Source organism: Schistocerca serialis, chromosome 1 (genome assembly GCF_023864345.2).
Source record: "Schistocerca serialis cubense isolate TAMUIC-IGC-003099 chromosome 1, iqSchSeri2.2, whole genome shotgun sequence".
Classification (NCBI taxonomy): domain Eukaryota; kingdom Metazoa; phylum Arthropoda; class Insecta; order Orthoptera; family Acrididae; genus Schistocerca; species Schistocerca serialis.
In genome coordinates, this window is record NC_064638.1 from 243,888,400 (window position 1) to 243,912,297 (window position 23,898).

The following is a 23,898-nucleotide window of genomic DNA, read 5'->3' on the forward strand; positions in this document are numbered from 1 at the left end:
CCTCCTCTGCACATAGTCCAAAGTTTTTGGGTTAGTCTCCTGTGACAGAATGCTCAACAATCTCCCTGAGAATAAGTTTCTGAAAATCTCCATTTGGCTTTCTTAAAGGCTTCTGTGCTGAGACAGCATTATATGATATCACAAGCTTAATTTTAGTAGAGCTAAAAACAAAATATTACCCAGTTCATATTATCTGTAATCTTACTAAGGGCTTGGGACTGTGTGGATTACAGAGTTCTGCCAGGGAAACTAGGGTTGTGTGACATTGGGGACATTCTTTTGCCTGGTTGGAGTCCTATCTTAACATTAGCAACCTATGCAACAGGAATAAGATTCAACTCAGAGAGTGAAAAGTTAGATGCACTGTGCCACAGTGTTCAGCACTTTGTCTACTCCTGTTCTTGGTCTGTAAAAGTAATATACATTGAAAATAGGAGTTAGAGCAATGAGCCCAAGTTCATTCATATTAGACATAGTCAAATTAGAGTAAGTTTAAAGGAAACAGGCAACTAGTTTCATGATAACTACTGGGTAGTGAATGGCAAACAAAGCAGTGTTGACAAACTTCAACTTCTTATGAAGCAGAGGACAATCAGCTGTGTCAGTGGGGATTTGACAATCATAAGTTTCATCAGGCCTCAAACACAATATTCCTACAAGCACCAATTGATGCTTATTTTGGGTGGGAAAACCATGTAAAAAATTTTAAATAAACTTTGTAACATATTAAGATTACTTCAGAAATGTCTCATTTTGGACATCAAGAATAAAATCCAAGTTACATGTTTTCACTGAACATATGAACAGAAGAGAATATTTTCAGCAATGCTGTTATCAGCAGTGTCAGTGGCAGCGAATTATATTCTGCATGCTGCATATCTCACCGTTACCTTTAATTTCTACATTAATCATTTGTATACACTGTTGTTGCCTTTATATTTTTTCCACTTAACAATACTTCTCAAATCCTGCATCAATATATTTGTTACTAAGAGGCTAAACAAATAATTAAAAGAAAGAACATAATACAATAAACAATTATTTTAGTGATTTCTTGTGCAGACATCACATGTAACTTACCATGGTTCAGACCAAACCTCATTCCAGTTATTGTTTAGCTCATTATGCCTTATTTCAGCACTGATGCTATCCCACGAGGAGAGATGAGCCAGGCACTGAAGAATATTAATTAAGATTAAAAGGATGTATTATAAATAACACAGGCTAGCAATTTTCATTTTGTACACTTGAAAACTACATATGACATTAAACTGAATTTATTAAAACTTATATTTCTGATGAATGCACCATCCTTGTTAATTCTACAATAAATTACAAAATTGTATGAAGTTATATCTATAGGTGGTTTCACCTTTTGTCTTCATATTATTCAACCCTCTTTCCATTTTTTCTCTCCTTACTTCCTTTTCCACCTTGACCTTCAAAGAAGGATTGTTGCCATTTTAATTCAGTAAATGTGTGTCTAATTACTATTATGAAGCAACAGAGACAGAACTTAGAAGTACAAACTTCCTTAATTATAAGTCCGGATTTGATACAAGATACGGCCAAAAAATGTAACTTTCTTTAAAATTACCCATTTTGTGAAAACTATTTTAAATACATTCTTAAGAAAATCCATTACAAATAATATCCTAATTTTTCAACCAAATATTCACTTCATAGAATCAACACTACAAATAATAACCCCATAGTTAATAACTTAGCAGTACTATTAAAGAACACTTATTTTTAATAATTTCAATCAACCATGACAAGATTAGTTGCTAATAAAATATAGTACAACCACTGTCTTTCGGGGTACTGCTGGTCAGCTCTTCTTTGGCTATCGATGAATTAATAGGTAGTATCAGAACTAATAATTGATATACACTTAGTGTAAAATATTCTGTTTGTATTTTTCTAAATTGCAGTAATATTTAATTATAAACAAATGTTATAATGGTTTTCTTTTGACATCATACATTTCTATGACCATCTTGGAATTTTTATGTGCTTTTTATGTATATATTTACTTGTATTTGACTTAGAATCTGTGGAATTGGCATTAAATACTAGCGCAAGAAATCTTGTCTAACATATTTATTTTGATTTTCTCATTTGTTGTACATCCACAAATATTTCATTGCTATAAATCTATGGAATATACAGTAATGTAATCTAATCTCATAGTCAATGTTTCTTTGAGTAGACATTACACACGCACAAATGGATAAGAATGTTCTATTACTGTAGTCTCATTACATATTGCACTCTAGTGAGGAGTTGATTTGCCAGGACAGAGAAAAAAACTGAGGAGAAAATATGTGACACATTCTGATATTTGTTGTGAAATAAATAATTTAAGGTATAGAAATGCTGAGCCAAAGCATTTCTGCAGATGAAGTATTTACTGCTGCTGACACACACACACACACACACACACACACACACACACACACACACACACACACACACACGCAAATTGCACACACTATCCTGGCTTTGCCAATGATTATTTCCACCACATTGGGAAAGGTTAAAAAGGGAGGGCTTATCATTCAGACGTAAGGTCGATAGTCACCCATCTGTTGTGAGGACATAATGAGAAGTAAAGATGGATTATATGAAGAGAAATGAATATTGAAGTAAAGAAGTAGGGATGGAAAAAAAATAGAAAGAAGGAAAAGAGGGGAACAAAAAAGTAAAAGCAATAAAAATAACACTCTCCTGTATGACAGAAAAGACCTGAATGCTACACTAGTGCAACCCATCCTTGAATACTGCTTGAGTGTCTGGGACCCTTACCAGGAAAGATTAAAGAGAGACATCAAAGCAATTCAAAGGTGCACTGCTAGATTTGTTAGCAGTAGGTTTAATCAACAAGAAAGTATTATAGTGATTCTTCTGGAACTCAAATGTGACTTCCTGAAGGAGAGGCAGCGCTCTTTTCAAGGAACGCTATTGAGAAAATTTACCGATCTGGCACTGAAACTGATTGCAGAACAATCCTACTGCCGCCAATGTACATTTCGTGTCAGAACCACGAACATAAGATAAGAGAAACTAGGGCTCGTATGGAGGCATGTAGACAGTCACTTTTCCACTGCTCTCTTTGCAAATGGGACAGGAAAGGAAATGATCAGTAGTGGTGTAATGTACACATCGCCATGCCATATTGTTGCTTGCACAGCATGCATGTAAGTGTAAATGAACAAGTACATGTAGATGCCTCTTCATCCTAAGGGCTACCCCGATACTCCCACCTGATACTAGTTTCCCTGAATTCCAAAGACAGACACGTGCCCTGAAATAGATCACCTTATCCCGACACCCTCCTAGACTTAACCTCTGTTAAGACACTCTCCATTGTCTTCTATCATGATCATAATCTTCTTTTATTTTTTATACATATTATTATGTCTCATTACTTTATTTCTTGCTATTACATTTTCATTTTTGTTCTCCTTCCTCCATTCTTTCTTATTTTTCACCACCATAGGTGTAATCACACTATTCATTGCTCATATCTATATTTACTTCCCACTCTGTTCTTATCCTCTTTAGCCTGAAAGTTGGAACAGTGCTACCAATGAACTTTTCCTCCCAACTCCATTCTGTGATGTGTCTCCTCCTTTTCCTCCCCTTGTCCTCTCAAGAGGTGGATCCTCTCATCTGGGATCTGAGTGACCTGCATTCCCTTTCAACCTTCTCTAACCTATCCTTCTCTCATCCCCGTGGAAGGAATTAATAATTTCAAGAGTTAATACTAAGTATTTTCTAAAGGTGAGTACAGCCGAGACATTATTTATCATAATTTTTTATGTTATCAAATGTTTTTATACTTTTGAAAGATAAAAAAGAAAGTAACACCAAAGCTGTACCTTGTAATACGAGCTACGACAGAAGTCCTGTAGGTCTTCACATGATGTGTCCTTTAAAGCATTACGATAATGCAAACTTGCAGGTTTCCATTCCATGCCTGCTTGACATACGAGAGCCTTTTTCAAGTTTTCAGATGTTTCCAAACTGTTTCGAAATATTCCTTGGACAGAGTTCCAATCTCCAAGGCCCGTATACAACCTTAAATTAAGACACAAAAGAAATATAACATTCACTACATACACATGAAGGATTTTGTGTACCTCAGGCAGAAGAAACAGACGAAGGAAAATATTCTGTACATTATGATTTGAAGAAGGTGCATCAAGAGTTCTTCAAATTTGCAGAAGATGCATCAGTAATTAGCTTTAGAAGGTTATGTAGAAGGGAAAAGGAAGCGAGGAAGGAAAAGATTTCAGATACTGGATAAAGTGAAGGATGGTACAACTACAGCAGCCTTAAGAAGAAAGCAATGGATCACAGAAAATGGAGAGGCAAAGGACCTTCTAATATAGCAAAAAACTGATGATGATGATGCATCAAGAATTCTGACTGGCACGATTAGAATCAAAACTATTTTCATTCATCACATCAGTCACATTTTATTGCCATGTTATCCCCACCCCTCTCACACACACTATCAGATCATTAAATGATTAACTACATTCTGTACCTCATAACCTTCGCTTTGTGAAGAAAGTGTACACTTTGAATACCATTTTATACTGTTTCACAGATTCAGCTACATAATTATGTTTATTGGGGTATTAAAGCATTAGGACTGCATTTCTCCATGAAATGTAGGACACCCACCAGACTGTATTAGTGTTGTTCTCTTTTAGTAGTGTTACCCGACCTGGTAAGCTATATATGGGGCATGAATATCATCAGAAATTCAATGATCGCAGTGAGGGATGCAGAGATACCCTGGTCAACTTGTGTAATACCCAGATTTGTGAGGCATTTGGATGTGGCAATGGCCCAGTGTTGGACTGCAAGGGAATGTAAGGGTAGGCATATTCATTGCTAAGGTTCTGGTGAAACATGTCTGACAACCCAGAGAGAGGAACAGCATACTGTGCACCAAGCACATGGCCACCCCTTCACAACTACACCTGCCATCTGACAACAAGAAATGCACTCCCTGCAACACTCTGTGTCATCCTGCACTATTGGGCACAGACCAGCAGCAGATGGACTATGGAATTACCATCCCAGGTGTAGGTTGTTGTTAATGCTACATTAAAAACGAATGCATCTAGGGAGGCACTGTAAACACAAAGCACAGATGGCTGATGAAGGGGGGTCATAGTCTGTTCATCAAAGAATCACGGTTCTGCACTATCCTTGATGATCAAGATTGGCAAGCGTGGTGGTGTCGTGAAAAGATGTACCATTCTTCCAATGTGATTGTACCTCCCATGTGAAAGTATCATGACATTTTTCAACAGGACAATACTCTTTCAAACATGATATGTCTAGTACCTTCCGCCATGGAAGTCGAACACGCGGCAGAACAAATGGACGTGGTCAGCCCATAGAGGGCTCCGCGCAGCGAGGGCGCCACCGCTAAGCCACTTGCAGACAGCGGCCAATAGCTGCTTCCTCCAGTTTCGTATATAGGGACCCGCTCTGTCCTAGTCCAGCCAGTCTGGTACCTGCTCTGGATTGCGTTTCTATCTCAGCGGTACTGCGTTCTGGTCGTTGCTCGTTGTTGACATTTGCCTGGCTCTGGTTCCGAGTGGATTTACGTTTGGTGTTTGGTGTTGTGGTTTCCACAAGCCTCCGTTGTTTATCTCTTTCTTATTGTGTCACTCATAGTCAGTCGTGGTCGGTTGTTGTCAGTTGTCGTTGGTCTGTCGTCCGACTCGTCCTGTGTTTACCCGGTGGTGCGTGCTCCACCGCCGGCAGCTTCCCCGCCTGGCGGCTCCGATCCGCAGCCCAAGGCGTTCCCGCTGTTGGTTGTGGTTACTACATTTGGCGACGAGGTAAACAGAACATAGGAGTATGGAAGAGAAATTACTCACTCTTTTAGAGCAACAGCAGCAGCTCATGCGACAGCAGCAGCAGCAGTTGGAGATCTTACAGACCTCACTGCAGTTGCTCTTGGACAGGGTCAATAAGCGGGATTCCCTCCCACCTCTTTCCCCAGGTGCCCCGCTTTCAGACACGTTCCCACGTCCGCCGTCATTCCCACCGTTCAACGATGCAAAAGAGGATTGGGAAACATACCTGCATCGTCTGAAGCAACATTTCACGGCCTTTCAGGTGTCGGATGACTCTCTGAAGCGGTCGTTGGTCTTGTCTTGGGCCTCACTGGACACGTTTTTCTTGCTCCACAAGTTGGCACCGTTGGCCGACCCCATGGCTCTCTCCTTTCACAAGATCTGTGTGTTGCTAACTAACTATTATTCCCAGCGATACCACGTGGTTGCGTCTCGCTTGGAATTCCATGAATACCGTAAGCAGCCGGGTCAGTCCTATCGTTCCTGGGTGACGGATTTGTAAGGCCTCAGCCGCAAATGCAACTTCACGTGCACCAATCAGCAGTGCAAGGCATCATTTGCAGATTCGTTAATTCGGGATGTGGTTGTTCAACTGGCGCCCGATCCTGAAGTCTGCACTGCGGCGTTACAGTTGGACAACCCCTCGTTGGAAGGCACTCTGCATATTGCCCATTCCTTCGTAATTGCTCAAGCGGCGAACGAACGTCTCATGGCGCAGCTGCAGGTGGCAGCGGTCGAGTCCACTTCCCACTCCAGTCCTTATTGCCGTCGACGAGGCGCAGTCTCCACCAGAGGGCACCGCCATCGAGATTCCTCGCTGTCTGATGTCTCTACGGCGTCCGAACCGCCGGTTGCCCCTCGACGTCGGCCGCGTGGCCCCCTCCCGTCGTGCCCCCAGTGCTTCTTGGCACACACTCGAGCTGACTGTCCCCATCGCTGGAAGACCTGTTAGCTCTGTGAGAAAGAGGGCCACCTTCAATCTGTCTGTCGTAACTGCTCGACCCGCCCCCATCCCACCCCTGCGGGCTAACAGGAGGCCATCTATGCTTTACACGCAGTCGCCCCTCGGACCAACACATTGGCTCAAAAGTTATTCCTCACCCTACGCATCTTTAACGAGGACGTCCGTTTCCAGGTCGATACAGGGGTCACAGTTTCTTTGGTCAATCTGACGACGTATGCACGTCTCGGGTCTCCAGAATTGTCCCCACCGTCTCGGAGGTTGGTTGCCTACGGCGACGGTTCCATCCCTCTCCGTGGCCAGTTTTCTGTCATGGCCATCTACAAAAACGTTCCCCGGCCCCTTATCCGTCGGCTTCGGACATTTTTGGACAAGATGCGTTTACACGGTTTGGCTTTTCCATTCAAGACGAAGTGCAGTTCGTTTCAACTACGGTTCCATTTCAGGACCTAGACGATCTGTGCGTTTCCTTTTCCTCCCTGTTTTCAGCAGACCTGGGCTGCACTTCCGATTTCCAGGCACATATCACTTTACTGCCGAACGCACGGCCTCGCTTTTTTTGGGCTCGGCCTATCCCGGTAGCATTGCGTGTGGCCGTCAAGCAGGAACTCGATCGGCTCCAGGCTGCGGGGGATATCGAGCAAGTACAATCGAGTGCCTGGGCAACGCCCTTAGTGGTCATCAAGAAACCCAATGGATCACTGTCTTTGTGGGGATTTTGGGGCTACGGTCAACGCTCAGTCTTTGGTCGAAACTTATCCCATTCCTCGACAGGAAGATCTACTCGCTAAACTGGCAGGTGGCAAGTACTTTTCTAAGATTGATCTGGCAGAAGGCTATCACCAATTGCTGTTGGATGAGGAATCGCAGGGCATCGTCTTCATCAACACGCCTTTCGGTCTCTATAAATACAAGCGTCTTCCGTTTGGCATTTCCTCTGCCCCTGCGATTTTCCAGCGGTATCTCGAGCAACTTACACAACCAATACCGGCTTGTGTCAATTACCTCGATGATATCTTAGTCACGGGGCGCACGCGCCAGGAAAATCTGGGCAACCTCAGTACCTTATTTCACGCCCTGCAGGCTGCAGGTTTACGTTGTCGACTGGAGAAGTGCAGTTTTTTTCAACGGGAAGTGGAGTACTTAGGACAGTGGCTCAGTATAGATGGCATTTGCCCTTCGGACCACAATGTCGCAGCCATCGATGCCCTTCCACGTCCAGAAAACTTATCCGAGCTCCAGGTATTTTTGGGGAAAGTCAATTATTACTTAAAGTTCTTACCCCAAGCCGCCCACGTCGCGCATCCCCTAAATCGACTGCGTCGCAAAGGGGTACCTTACACATGAACCTCTGCCTGCGATCAGGCTTTCACCCGCCTGAAGACGATGCTGAAATCTGCCCCTTGCCTGACGCCTTTCTCTCCAGATCGTCCCTTGGTGGTGGCGGCCGATGCCTCAGCATACGGGATTGGGGCAGTCCTGGCAAACAGGAATGAGGATGGGTCGGAGCAACCTGTGGCATATGCATCCAAGACGTTAACCCCTGTGCAAAGGAATTACTCTCAGATCGAAAAGGAGGCTCTTGCCATTATTTTTGCAGTTCATAAATTTCACATTTACCTGTTTGGGCGCAGTTCACCCTCCACACGGATCACAAGCCCTTAGTGTCGCTTTTCAGGCCCCATTCGCACCTTCCAGAACGGACAGCTTAGCGTCTTCAGCGCTGGGTGTTGTTCTTGTGTAATTACACTTACACCATCCGCTATAAGCCCACCAGTCAACGCACTAATGCAGATGCCTTGTCATGTCTCCCAGCAGGACTCGATCCGGCGTTCGACCAGCAGGAAGTCCTGTGCTTCCAGTTCACCTTCTGCCCGCCGGGAGACTCTCGCTGGATTTCCTCTGACAGCCACGCAAATCGCCGCTTCCTTGCGCAGGGACCCCATTCTGCGGCAAGTCCTCCGCTATGTGACACATGGTTGGCCTCCCTACCTTACCCGACATTTGAAAACTGACTTCAGCCCGTGGCGTCACGTCTCACACAGACTTTCGGTGATCGAGGACGTCCTCCTGTTGTCCACGGACTTGGACGCCCATCGGGTGATCATCCCTCCCGACTTACACCACCGCGTCCTGCACTTATTACACTGCAGACACTGGGGGATGTCTCGCATGAAGGCGTTGGCTCGACGACATGTCTATTGGCCAGTGATCGATGGAAACATTGAGCACCTGGTCCGTGGTTGCATAGTGTGTGCGCGTCATCAGGCTAGTCCTCCACAATCTTTCGCACCCTGGCCAACACCCAGCCAACCCTGGGACAGGATCCATCTCGATTTTGCAGGCCCCTTCTTAGGCTCCATGTGGTTCCTCATCATTGATGCCTATTCCAAATACCCATATGTGGTTCGCATGGCGTCCACCACCACTGATGCCACCCTCACTTCCTCGGCCCAGGTGTTGGCCATTGAAGGCCTTCCTCCGATGTTGGTCACAGATAACAGGCCCCAATTTATGGCGTCCTTGTTCCAGACCTTCTGCTCCGCTAACGGTATCAAACACATTCGCTCTCCCCCCTTCCATCCTTCATCCAATGGTGCGGCGGAACACCTGGTCCGCACTTTCAAACAGCAGCTGATGAAATCAGTGGAGCCGTCAGCCACCACCTCGGCCCTCACCTTGTTTCTAAGCACCGACCGCACTACACCAGTGGCCGGTCATAGTCCTGTCGAACTCCTTCACGGGCGACAACTGCGAACCCTCCTCCACCTGCTGACACCATCCCCTTCTGAGCCCCACTCTCGCTCCTCCCGGCGCTACACCCCGGGCATGGCCATGTGGGCCCACTCCTATGGCAGCACACCTGCATGGACGCCTGCTACGGTGACAGCGGCTCATGGGCGGAGAGTGACAACCGTACAGACACACAGAGGGCTCGAGCGTCGCCACCATAACCAACTCCGCCCTCGGGCCCCTGCCTTGATTCCTCCCCCACCGCCTACCCTGCTTCCTGGTGCGGACACGTCCCTCGAGGTGGAGCCCTTCCCTTCAACCTCCATCTCCTCGCTGGCCCTGCAGACACCTCTTCCCCCTCGCCGGGGTATAGAGACCCCCACTGACCCCCTGCCCGCTGGTGACACCTTGATGGATGCCGCAGACAGTCTGCCCTCCCCTCCCCCAGTGGTCCTTCCGGACGTCTCACAACCCGTGCCCTAGTTCCGCCCGCCTCGGCATCGTCCGGGGCATTTCTGCCCCTATGCACCAATTTCGGTGGGGAGGGATCTAGTACCTTCCGCCGCGGAAGTCAGACACGCGGCAGAACAAATGGACGTGGTCAGCCCATAGAGGGCTCCGCCTCCGCGGCGGCTACTCCGCGCAGCGGCTCTCGCACAGCGAGGGCGCCACCGCTAAGCCACGTGCAGACAGCGGCCAATAGCCGCTCCCTCCGGTTTCGTATATAGGGACCCGCTCTGCCCTAGTCCAGCCAGTCTGGTACTCGCTCTGGATTGCTTTTCTATCTCGGCGGTACTACGTTCTGGTCGTTGCTCGTTGTTGACATTTGCCTGGCTCTGGTTCCGAGTGGATTTATGTTTGGTGTTTGGTGTTGTGGTTTCCACAAGCCTCCATTGTTTATCTCTTCCTTGTTGTGTCGCTCATAGGCGGTCGTGGTCGGTTGTTGCCAGTTGTCGTTGGTCTGCCGTCCGACTCTCCTGTGTTTACCCGGTGGTGTGTGTTCCACCGCCGGCAGCTTCCCCGCCTGACGGCTCCGATCCACAGCCCAAGGCGTTCCCGCTGTTGGTTGTGGTTATTACAATATGTATCCCTATGAACTGTGTGTGTGATGTTGAGATACCCTCATGGCCAGCAAGATCCCCATATCTGTCCCCAATAAGACATGTGGTGGGACCAATCTGAAAAATCAGCTTGGTCCCATTGCTAGTATCCAAGGTATCGAAGACCACGTAACAACAGTTGGGGCCAGGTTACCCCAGGAGTGGATGCAACTGCTTAATGACACAATTCCCAACCAAATCAGTGCACACATCCAGGTCAGCAAGGGGTACATTTTAAGTAGGATCATAGTTCCAAGTTCTCTGTACATTTGAATCAATTTTATAGTCACTGAAATATCATCACATAACCTCTCAGCTTATAAAGTTCCATTTATTTTCCTTCTCCTCTTCTGTGTGTTTAACTTTTTTGTCAGGCAGAGTATTTTCTTTCCATACATTTACATGCACAATGTAGAAACTTGAGTACTTATGGTCAGATTTCCTAATATAACAGTTTTACTAATCTGCCTATTTTTTGGTTATTCAGTTAACCTATCAAAATGGTCGTGTGCAAGTCTGCAGGGGTACAAAGTGAAATGAAACCAAATTATCACCTTCAGGTAAACAAAATTATAATTCCTATATTTATTTATAGTTTACACCTTTTATCATCTATGAGGAAATGTACCCAACATGCTTAAAATCATTTTCATAGTATCTATGGTTTTAAGTCACTCCCATCTGGAAAAATTACACACTGTACCACAGGCATGAATAAAATGTATTTTTAGGGCAAATGAATAGAGGACACATTAAATGTTAAACTAGAGTATCTCGTATTTAACTAATTTTCACCGATGTTGTAACAAGAAAGCTTTATCGCAGGACAACAAAGTCAAATACATGCTCATTTCACCTGAGGTGGAAATTACAATCTAAACATTAAAAAATTATAAATGTTTGATATTAGTGATATCACTGTACTCTCTGTATATTTACAATGGTCAGTTTGTCTCATGAGCATTTGTTCATTTTAAATAAACGCCTTCAACAATGTCCCTTTCTGGCCCACTATGAAAAATGTAAAACAAGACTTAATATTTGGGGAGAATATGACCAAAGCAACTAAGACAGATAAATGCATTGTAAGGCATACATTAAAAAAAATTACTTACAAAGCACAAGTAGGTATTCTGAGTCCCACCAGACTATATTCATCATATTTGATGGGTTGTTTACTTATTGCAGTTGTAATGTTGGTTTACATTAACTAAAACAGTACAAAACTAGATAATAAACATCAAAACACTCACAATAATGTCCTTCTTTCCTGTGCTATGGCTGAGGTACACAAAGGACCTGACAGGACGCCTGGAAATGAATTTAACGCCATGCTTTTTTGTGACTCTAGAGAAAGTGGGCAGGACTTTCCAGTCCCATAGCCAGGGAAGTATTAAAGTGTTTAGATGGAAAGAATTAATTCAGCAATTCAGGGTGGGGCGGACCTGTTGCTGTCAAATAAGAATCAATACAGTGAATAACTGACACAGTTCGCTGTTTCATGTGGACAGCAACACTTTCAAAACAGTGTGCAGAGAACTCCTGGATATTCACACACACTAGATAGTGATTGTGGCAAATGAAGTACAGAACACTATTCACTTACATATGCCCGTGATTTCTGCTTTATAAAATGAACTAGATCTAATGTATTTCATTTGCCAGCAATCGCTTACCACATTATACATATGGTGGTCTTACTTGTCTGAAGTTTTATCATTTGTCTGCATTCCTCTTTGCTGTGAAACTTCAATAACATTTTCTCTAATTGTCCACCCCATTTCTTCCAAATTTTCAACTGAGAACCCCCACACCCCCTTTCCCACATACTGCTCCCTATTTGCCTCAGTATCATAGTGCCATTACTCTTTGTATTATTATTATTATATTATTATTATTATTATTATTCTTTCCTTTCTCAGACGTTATGTCTGGTTAAAAATGGAAAGTGACTCGGACCTTGATCAAGCGTGACTTCCTTTTAACTGTACGGTATATGTTACATTGCATTTAGGAACTTTTGGGTAATTGAACATGTATCAATAATTACAGATTTCTGTAGTTGTATATATAAGTTTGGATGTAGCTGCACGACGTTGATGTACTAGTGGATATTGTGTGGTATGACTCCTGTAGTTGATAGTATAATTGGTATAATGTCAACTTCTTCTTCTTCTTCTTCTTCTTCTACTTGTTCTTCTTCTTATTATTATTATTATTATCTTCACTTTCTCAGACGTTAAGTCCGGTTAAAAATGGAGTGACGCGGACCTTGATCAAGCGTCACTTACTTTTAACTGTACGGTATGTGTTATATTGCATTTAGGAACTTTCGGGTAATTGAACATGTATCAATAATTACGGATTTCTGTAGCTGTATATATATGTTTGGATGTAGCTGTATTGCATTGATGTACTGGTGGATATTGTGTGGTATGACTCCTGTAGTTGATAGTATAATTGGTATGATGTCAACTTTATCCTGATGCCACATGTCTTTGACTTCCTCAGCCAGTTGGATGTATTTTTCAATTTTTTCTCCTGTTTTCTTTTGTATATTTGTTGTATTGGGTATGGATATTTCGATTAGTTGTGTTAATTTCTTCTTTTTATTGGTGAGTATGACGTCAGGTTTGTTATGTGGCGTTGTTTTATCTGTTATAATGGTTCTGTTCCAGTATAATTTGTATTCATCATTCTTCAGTACATTTTGTGGTGTATACTTGTATGTAGGAATGTGTTGTTTTAAAAGTTTATGTTGTAAGGCAAGCTGTTGATGTATTATTTTTGCGACATTGTCATGTCTTCTGGGGTATTCCGTATTTGCTAGTATTGTACATCCGCTTGTGATGTGATCTACTGTTTCTATTTGTTGTTTACAAAGTCTGCATTTATCCGTTGTGGTATTGGGATCTTTAATAATATGCTTGCTGTAATACCTGGTGTTTATTGTTTGATCCTGTATTGCAATCATGAATCCTTCTGTCTCACTGTATATATTGCCTTTTCTTAGCCATGTGTTGGATGCGTCTTGATCGATGTGTGGCTGTGTTAGATGATACGGGTGCTTGCCATGTAGTGTTTTCATTTTCCAATTTACTTTCTTCATGTCTGTTGATGTTATGTGATCTAAAGGGTTGTAGAAGTGGTTATGAAATTGCAGTGGTGTAGCCGATGTATTTATATGAGTGATTGCCTTATTTATTTTGCTAGTTTCTGCTCGTTCTAGAAAGAATTTTCTTAAATTGTCTACCTGTCCATAATGTAGGTTTTTTATGTCGATAAATCCCCTTCCTCCTTCCTTTCTGCTTAATGTGAATCTTTCTGTTGCTGAATGTATGTGATGTATTCTATATTTGTGGCATTGTGATCGTGTAAGTGTATTGAGTGCTTCTAGGTCTGTGTTACTCCATTTCACTACTCCAAATGAGTAGGTCAATATTGGTATGGCATAGGTATTTACAGCTTTTGTATGATGTCAGGTTTGTTAAGTGGTGTTGTTTTATCTGTTATAATGGGTCTGTTCCAGTATAATTTGTATTCATCATTCTCCAGTACATTTTGTGGTGTATACTTGTATGTAGGAACGTGTTGTTTTAAAAGTTTATGTTGTAAGGCAAGCTGTTGATGTATTATTTTTGCGACATTGTCATGTCTTCTGGGGTATTCTGTATTTGCTAGTATTGTACATCCGCTTGTGATGTGATCTACTGTTTCTATTTGTTGTTTACAAAGTCTGCATTTATCCGTCATGGTATTGGGATCTTTAATAATATGCTTGCTGTAATACCTGGTGTTTATTGTTTGATCCTGTATTGCAATCATGAATCCTTCTGTCTCACTGTATATATTGCCTTTTCTTAGCCATGTGTTGGATGCGTCTTGATCGATGTGTGGCTGTGTTAGATGATACGGGTGCTTGCCATGTAGTGTTTTCATTTTCCAATTTACTTTCTTCATGTCTGTTGATGTTATGTGATCTAAAGGGTTGTAGAAGTGGTTATGAAATTGCAGTGGTGTAGCCGATGTATTTATATGAGTGATTGCCTTATTTATTTTGCTAGTTTCTGCTCGTTCTAGAAAGAATTTTCTTAAATTGTCTACCTGTCCATAATGTAGGTTTTTTATGTCGATAAATCCCCTTCCTCCTTCCTTTCTGCTTAATGTGAATCTTTCTGTTGCTGAATGTATGTGATGTATTCTATATTTGTGGCATTGTGATCGTGTAAGTGTATTGAGTGCTTCTAGGTCTGTGTTACTCCATTTCACTACTCCAAATGAGTAGGTCAATATTGGTATGGCATAGGTATTTACAGCTTTTGTATGATGTCAGGTTTGTTAAGTGGTGTTGTTTTATCTGTTATAATGGGTCTGTTCCAGTATAATTTGTATTCATCATTCTCCAGTACATTTTGTGGTGTATACTTGTATGTAGGAACGTGTTGTTTTAAAAGTTTATGTTGTAAGGCAAGCTGTTGATGTATTATTTTTGCGACATTGTCATGTCTTCTGGGGTATTCTGTATTTGCTAGTATTGTACATCCGCTTGTGATGTGATCTACTGTTTCTATTTGTTGTTTACAAAGTCTGCATTTATCCGTCATGGTATTGGGATCTTTAATAATATGCTTGCTGTAATACCTGGTGTTTATTGTTTGATCCTGTATTGCAATCATGAATCCTTCTGTCTCACTGTATATATTGCCTTTTCTTAGCCATGTGTTGGATGCGTCTTGATCGATGTGTGGCTGTGTTAGATGATACGGGTGCTTGCCATGAAGTGTTTTCTTTTTCCAATTTACTTTCGTCGTATCTGTTGATGTTATGTGATCTAAAGGGTTGTAGAAGTGGTTATGAAATTGCAATGGTGTAGCCGATGTATTTATACGAGTGATTGCCTTGTGTATTTTGCTAGTTTCTGCTCGTTCTAGAAAGAATTTTCTTAAATTGTCTACCTGTCCATAATGTAGGTTTTTTATGTCGATGAATCCCCTTCCTCCTTCCTTTCTGCTTAATGTGAATCTTTCTGTTGCTGAATGTATGTGATGTATTCTATATTTGTGGCATTGTGATCGTGTAAGTGTATTTAGTGCTTCTAGGTCTGTGTTACTCCATTTCACTACTCCAAATGAGTAGGTCAATATTGGTATGGCATAAGTATTTATAGCTTTTGTCTTGTTTCTTGCTGTCAATTCTGTTTTCAGTATTTTTGTTAGTCTTTGTCTATATTTTTCTTTTAGTTCTTCTTTAATATTTGTATTATCTATTCCTATTTTTTGTCTGTATCCTAGATTTTTATAGGCATCCGTTTTTTCCATCGCTTCTATGCAGTCGCTGTGGTTATCCAATATGTAATCTATGCTATTTCTCTTCCATTTGTCTGTTCCAAAAGCCATACTTATATCATTGCTGAATCCTTCTGTTATCTTAAGTAATTGGTTGAGTTGTTGATTTGTTGCTGCCAGAAGTTTTAGATCATCCATGTATAGCAAATGTGTGATTTTGTGTGGGTATGTTCCAGTAATATTATATCCATAATTTATGATATCAATATAATAGAGGGAAACATTCCACGTGGGAAAAATTATATATAAAAACAAAGATGAGGTGACTTACCGAACGAAAGCGCTGGCAGGTTGATAGACACACAAACAAACACAAACATCCACACAAAATTCAAGCTTTCGCAACAAAGCTTGAATTTTGTGTGTATGTTTGTGTTTGTTTGTGTGTTTATCGACCTGCCAGCGCTTTCGTTCGGTAAGTCACCTCATCTTTGTTTTTATATATAATATATCCATAATTTGTATTATTTAGCCTGTTGGATAGTGCGTTCAGAGCAAGGCAGAACCAGAAAGGACTTAATGAGTCTCCATGGTATATTCCACGCTAAATCTGTATTGGCTGTGATGTGATATTATTTGAATTTGTTTGGATATTAAGTGTGGTTTTCCAATTTTTCATTACTATGTTTAGGAACTGTATCAATTTAGGATCTACTTTGTATATTTCCAATATTTGTAGTAACCATGAGTGGGGTACACTATCAAAAGCTTTTTGGTAATTAATGTATGTGTAGTGTAGCGACCTTTATTTAGTTTTAGCTTGATATGTCACCTCTGCATCTATTATCAGTTGCTCTTTACATCCTCGTGCTTCTTTGCAACAGCCTTTTTGTTCTTCATTTATAATTTTGTTCTGTGTTGTATGTGTCATTAATTTCTGTTTAATGACTGAAGTTAATATTTTGTATATTGTTGGTAGGCATGTTATGGGGCGATATTTAGCTGGGTTCGCTGTGTCTGCTTGATCTTTAGGTTTCAGATATGTTATTCCGTGTGTAAGTGTATCAGGGAATGTGTATGGGTCTGCAATGTAACTGTTAAATAATTTAGTTAGATGTGAATGTGTTGAGGTGAACTTCTTTAACCAGAAATTTGCTATTTTATCATTTCCAGGGGCTTTCCAATTGTGAGTAGAATTAATTGCTTGGGTGACTTCATGTTGCAAAATTATCACTTCAGGCATTTGTGGTATCATCTTGTATGTGTCTGTTTCTGCTTGTATCCACCGTGCATGCCTGTTATGTTGTACCGGGTTTGACCATATGTTGCTCCAGAAGTGTTCCATGTCTGTTATGTTTGGTGGATTGTTTATTTTAATGTGTGTGTTATCTATTGTCTGGTAAAATTTCTTTTGGTTTGTGTTAAATGTTTGGTTTTGTTTCCTTCTATTTTCACTTTTTTTGTATCTTCTGAGTCGTTTGGCCAATGCTTGTAATTTCTGCTTCTTTTCGTCTAATTGCTCTGTCGCTTCTTGTTGTGAGATTTTACCTAACCTTTTTCGTTTTTTTTCCGTGATTTCATTTCTTATAAATTGTGTTAGCTGTCCGATGTCTTTTCTCAGTTTTTCTATTTTGATCTGTAGCCTGTGTTGCCATGCTGGTTTTGTGGGTTTCTTCTGTGTGTTGGTTGGTTCTGATCTCTGCCTAGTGTGTATATTTAGTGTAGTGAGTGCTCCTATATAAACCAGTAGTTGTAACTCTTCCATAGTTGTGTTTTCATTTATTTTGTTGTGTATGATTGTGTTGATAGTTTTTATTGTTGTTTCGACTTGTGGGTTATTTGGTGGTCTATGCAAGAATGGTCCAATGTCTGTATTTGTGTCTTTGTGTTCTATATATGTTAGCTGAAATCTTTCTTCTATATCTAACACGTGTGTCACTTCGTGTTCTATTTGTGCTTGTTCTGGTGGCTGTCTTAAGATTTCGTTTTCCTCTGATTGTTTAATTGGTGCGTGTTGTTCTTTGTTTGTTTGCTTTGGGATGTTTGAGTCCATTACTGTATTTTCTTCTTCTTTTGATTGCACATTATTTTGTTCCAGTATTTGTTGTACTTGTTGTTTGATGTTTTCTAATTCTGACTGGGGTATCCTGTTATTTTTTATTATTACACGGATCTGATCAGCTAGTCGTTGTTCTGTTAAAAATTTTAATTCCGGGTATCTGGTAATAAATGTTGTGTATACTTGTGATCTGTATCCAGTTATGTTGGTTCCTAGGTTTGTTGCTGGGTAATAACAGAACATGAGGTGTCGATTAACTTCATCTGACCATCTCATCCTCTGTCTTTGTTTTCCTTCTAGGGTGGTTGCAGGAAGCATATCCTGCAAAACACCTCTATTTGGATTTAAATCATTTTCCAGTTGGCTAGCAGTGTCGTTACCATTGTGGGCGGGCATAGGGTTCAAGCGTCGTCCCCGACCATGACGGCGCTTGTCCGAGGCTTCTTTAGTTCTGTCCTGAACCAACTAATCACACTAAAAGGGGGGTTTGCCCTATTAGTGGTTTGTTCTTTTTGTCGCCTTTTACGACTGGCAGAACATACCGGAGGCCTATTCTTTTCCCGGGCCTCCACGGGGATTATTATTATTATTATTATTATTATTATTATTATTATTATTATTATTATTATTTTTTACACTTCTTGCAAGTTAAACTGCTGGTGTTTAGGATGGCACCACAACAGCATGCAACAAACATCAACATGGATATACAAATGATGTGCATTTCAGCACAACAGTACAAAATAGGTAAGAGTAATACCACGTGTATCCTGTATGTAAGGAAAGACTACGCACTGTGATTCTCATTCAAAAATTAAATTTGAATGTGGGCTGCTTATAAGAAGATACTGTTATACCTCGTGTTAAGAAGCAGAAATGTTTCCCAGCAAGTGTCAGAATTCAACAGCAGCAGGACTGTTGCCTATCAATCTTGTGGTTTAGCTCATTATTGCTGCTTGTGCAGATTGAGATACCACAGCAGTTAAGTGAATACAGAATTTATGGGTTCAAGATGGTCATACTGAATGCTATACAGCCTCTCAGTAGTACAGCATGACTAGTGCCTGAGGTGTTAAATATAGTGTTCACTTGGCCATGAGAGACTGTACAGCTATGTTACATACCTTGATCAGGTAGCAACAGACTTGTCTACAGCAAGAAAAGTATCCACATGGACCGTGTGATGACAGTTGGAACAACATAAACCCTCAATACAAAAATCATTGTTGAGGTTTCCTTCAACAGGGCAGTGGAGAGAGGCATGTTATGGACAATGACTGTGCCTTAGATACAAGATCTCTGTGAAGTTTTGTTTCAACAAAATAACACAAGACTACAAGAAATCTGTGAAGATTTAACTGCATTGACACACCACAAAAACTTTCATAGACACTTTTAATAATGCTAGTTGATGCTTTTTCACAGAATTAAAATATATTATAAATATGAGTAACATTTAGCTAGAAGGTCACCTCAGGGAAAAAAGCATGGTATTCAGTGTTCATATTTAATTAAAATCTGCTACTTACACAGGTTAGTAAACTTTAAAGCCACATGATTTTATCCCACTACAGTAACTTTCATACCAGACATCTGCTCCAGGCATTTGGGAGTTTGGATACATGATATCTCAGCAATTACACCATCACAAAGTATCAGAAACCTCATTCCAAGGGCATTATTGATTGATATTAACTCACAGCATATGTTGCAAATTTCTGTAACAGTGGGAAAAGAGACACATCCCACAATGTTTCCAGTTACTCATTCATTCACACATTGTGTTACATAAATTCCAATAAGATCCATGCCAGTTCTAAAATTTAGTAAACACTGACAGTGTCTCCAAAGTGCAAAGTAACATTTCAGCACTCATCAAGTAATAAATAATAAATTATGTTACTCTTCATCTCTTTATGCAGCCAAAAAAAGGAGAATAGGCCCCGGTATGTTCTGCCGGTCGTAAAAGGCGACGAAAAGAACAAACCACTAATAGGGCTAACCCCCCTTTTAGTGTGATTACTTGGTTCAGGACAGAACGAAAGAAGCCTCGGACAAGCGCCGTCATGGTCGGGGACGATGCTTGAACCCTATGCCCGCCCACAATGGTAACGACACTGCTAGCCAACTGGAAAATGATTTAAATCCAAATAGAGGTGTTTTGCAGGATATGCTTCCTGCAACCACCCTAGAAGGAAAACAAAGACAGAGGATGAGATGGTCAGATGAAGTTAATCGACACCTCATGTTCTGTTATTACCAAGCAACAAACCTAGGAACCAACACAACTGGATACAGATCACAAGTATACACAACATTTATTACCAGATACCCGGAATTAAAATTTTTAACAGAACAACGACTAGCTGATCAGATCCGTGTAATAATAAAAAATAACAGGATACCCCAGTCAGAATTGGAAAACATCAAACAACAAGTAAAACAAATACTGGAACAAAATAATGTGCAATCAGAAGAAGAAGAAAATACAGTAATGGACTCAAACATCCCAGAGCAAACAAACAAAGACCAACAGGCATCAATTAAACAATCAGAGGAAAACGAAATCTCAAGACAGCCACCAGAACAAGCACAAATAGAACACGAAGAGACACACGTGTTAGATACAGAAGAGAAATTTCAGCTGACATATACAGAATACAAAGACACAAATACAGACATTGGACCATTCTTGCATAGACCGCCAAATAACCCACAAGTCGAAACAACAATAAAAACTATCAACACAATCATACACAACAAAATAAACGAAAATACAACTATGGAAGAGTTACAACTACTGGTTTATATAGGAGCACTCACTACACTAAATATACACACTAGGCAGAGGTCAGAACAAACCAACACACAGAAGAAACTCACAAAACCAGCATGGCAACACAGGCTACAGATCAAAATAGAAAAACTGAAAAAAGACATCGGACAGCTAACACAATTTATAAGAAATGAAATATCAGACAAAAAACGAAAAAGGTTAGGTAAAATCTCACAACAAGAAGCGATAGAGCAATTAGATGAAAAGAAGCAGAAATTACAATCATTGGCCAAACAACTTAGAAGATACAAAAAAAGTGAAAATAGAAGGAAACAAAACCAAACATTCAACACAAACCAAAAGAGATTTTACCAAACAATAGATAACACACACATTAAAATAGACACTCCACCAAACATAACAGACATGGAACACTTCTGGAGCAACATATGGTCAAACCCGGTACAACATAACAGGCATGCACGGTGGATACAAGCAGAAACAGACACATACAAGATGATACCACAAATGCCTGAAGTGATAATTTTGCAACATGAAGTCACCCGAGCAATTAATTCTACACACAATTAGAAAGCCCCTGGAAATGATAAAATAGCAAATTACTGGCTAAAGAAGTTCACCTCAACACATTCACATCTAACTAAATTATTTAACAGTTACATTGCAGACCCATACACATTCCCTGATACACTCGCACATGGAATAACCTATCTGAAACCTAAAGATCAAGCAGACACAGCAAACCCAGCTAAATATCACCCCATAACATGCCTACCGACAATCTACAAAATATTAACTTCAGTCATTACACAGAAATTAATGACACATACAACACAGAACAAAATTATAAATGAAGAACAAAAAGGCTGCTGCAAAGGAGTACGAGGATGTAAAGAGCAACTGATAATAGATACAGAGGTGACATATCAAGCTAAAACTAAACAAAGGTCGCTACACTACGCATACATTGATTACCAAAAAGCCTTTGATAGTGTACCCCACTCATGTTTACTACAGATATTGGAAATATACAAAGTAGATCCTAAATTGATACAGTTTCTAAACATAGTAATGAAAAACTGGAAAACCACACTTAATATCCAAACAAATTCAGATAACATCACATCACAGCCAATACAGATTAAGCGTGGAATATACCAAGGAGACTCATTAAGTCCTTTCTGGTTCTGTCTTGCTCTGAACCCACTATCCAACATGCTAAATAATACAAATTATGGATATAATATTACTGGAACATACCCACACAAAATCACACATTTGCTATACATGGATGATCTAAAACTACTGGCAGCAACCAATCAACAACTCAACCAATTACTAAAGATAACAGAAGTATTCAGCAATGATATAAATATGGCTTTTGGAACAGACAAATGTAAGAAAAATAGCATAGTCAAGGGAAAACACACTAAACAAGAAGATTACATATTGAATAACCACAGTGACTCCATAGAAGCGATGGAAAAAACAGATGCCTATAAATATCTAGGATACAGACAAAAAATAGGAATAGATAATACAAATATTAAAGAAGAACTAAAAGAAAAATATAGACAAAGGCTAACAAAAATACTGAAAACAGAATTGACAGCAAGAAACAAGACAAAAGCTATAAATACTTATGCTATACCAATATTGACCTACTCATTTGGAGTAGTGAAATGGAGTAACACAGACCTAGAAGCACTCAATACACTTACACGTTCACAATGCCACAAATATAGAATACATCACATACATTCAGTAACAGAAAGATTCACATTAAGCAGAAAGGAAGGAGGAAGGGGATTCATCGACATAAAAAAACCTACATTATGGACAGGTAGACAATTTAAGAAAATTCTTTCTAGAACGAGCAGAAACTAGCAAAATACACATAGCAATCACTCATATAAATACATCGGCTACACCACTGCAATTTCATAACCACCTCTACAACCCTTTAGATCACGTAACATCAACAGATACGAAGAAAGTAAATTGGAAAAAGAAAACACTTCATGGCAAGCACCCGTATCATCTAACACAGCCACACATCGATCAAGACGCATCCAACACATGGCTAAGAAAAGGCAATATATACAGTGAGACAGAAGGATTCATGATTGCAATACAGGATCAAACAATAAACACCAGGTATTACAGCAAGCATATTATTAAAGATCCCAATACCACAACAGATAAATGCAGACTTTGCAAACAACAAATAGAAACAGTAGATCACATCGCAAGTGGATGTACAATACTAGCAAATACAGAATACCCCAGAAGACATGACAATGTAGCAAAAATAATACATCAACAGCTTGCCTTACAACATAAACTTATAAAACAACACGTTCCCACATACAAGTATGCACCACAAAATGTACTGGAGAATGATGAATACAAATTATACTGGAACAGAACCATTATAACAGATAAAACAACACCACATAACAAACCTGACATCATACTCACCAATAAAAAGAAGAAATTAACACAACTAATCGAAATATCCATACCCAATACAACAAATATACAAAAGAAAACAGGAGAAAAAATTGAAAAATACATCCAACTGGCTGAGGAAGTCAAGGACATGTGGCATCAGGATAAAGTTGACATTATACCAATTATACTATCAACTACAGGAGTCATACCACACAATATCCACCAGTACATCAATGCAATACAGCTACATCCAAACTTATATATACAATTACAGAAATCCGTAATTATTGATACATGTTCAATTATCCGAAAGTTCCTAAGTGCAATATAACATATACCGTACAGTTAAAAGGAAGTGACGCTTGATCAAGGTCCGCATCACTTCCAATTTTTAACCAGACTTAACGTCTGAGAAAGTAAAGAAATAATAATAATAATAATAATAATAATTTGCAAGCTGACATACATATCAAAAATAATCTGTGACCCAACAGCAGAGCACACAAAACAAATTACAGATAAATATTATCACTCTGTAAGCATGAACAACACCCTGTTCAAACAAAAATGAGAAATGGCAACCACACACCTGTAACAGAGAGTACCATGTTTCACATTACA

General features: G+C 40.3%; 1 protein-coding gene across 1 annotated transcript in view; it reads right to left on the reverse strand.

Annotated features, from left to right (window-relative positions):
* LOC126463715 (DNA-dependent protein kinase catalytic subunit-like) overlaps nucleotides 1-23,898 on the reverse strand; it is a 475,012-nt gene that overhangs the window by 156,802 nt on the left and 294,312 nt on the right. Inside the window, exons 34-35 of the mRNA XM_050096185.1 lie at nucleotides 3,885-4,083; nucleotides 1,081-1,175 (exon numbers count right to left, since the gene is read on the reverse strand). Of these exons, the coding sequence (XP_049952142.1) occupies nucleotides 1,081-1,175; nucleotides 3,885-4,083 (294 nt within the window). The remainder of the gene's footprint in view (nucleotides 1-1,080; nucleotides 1,176-3,884; nucleotides 4,084-23,898) is intronic.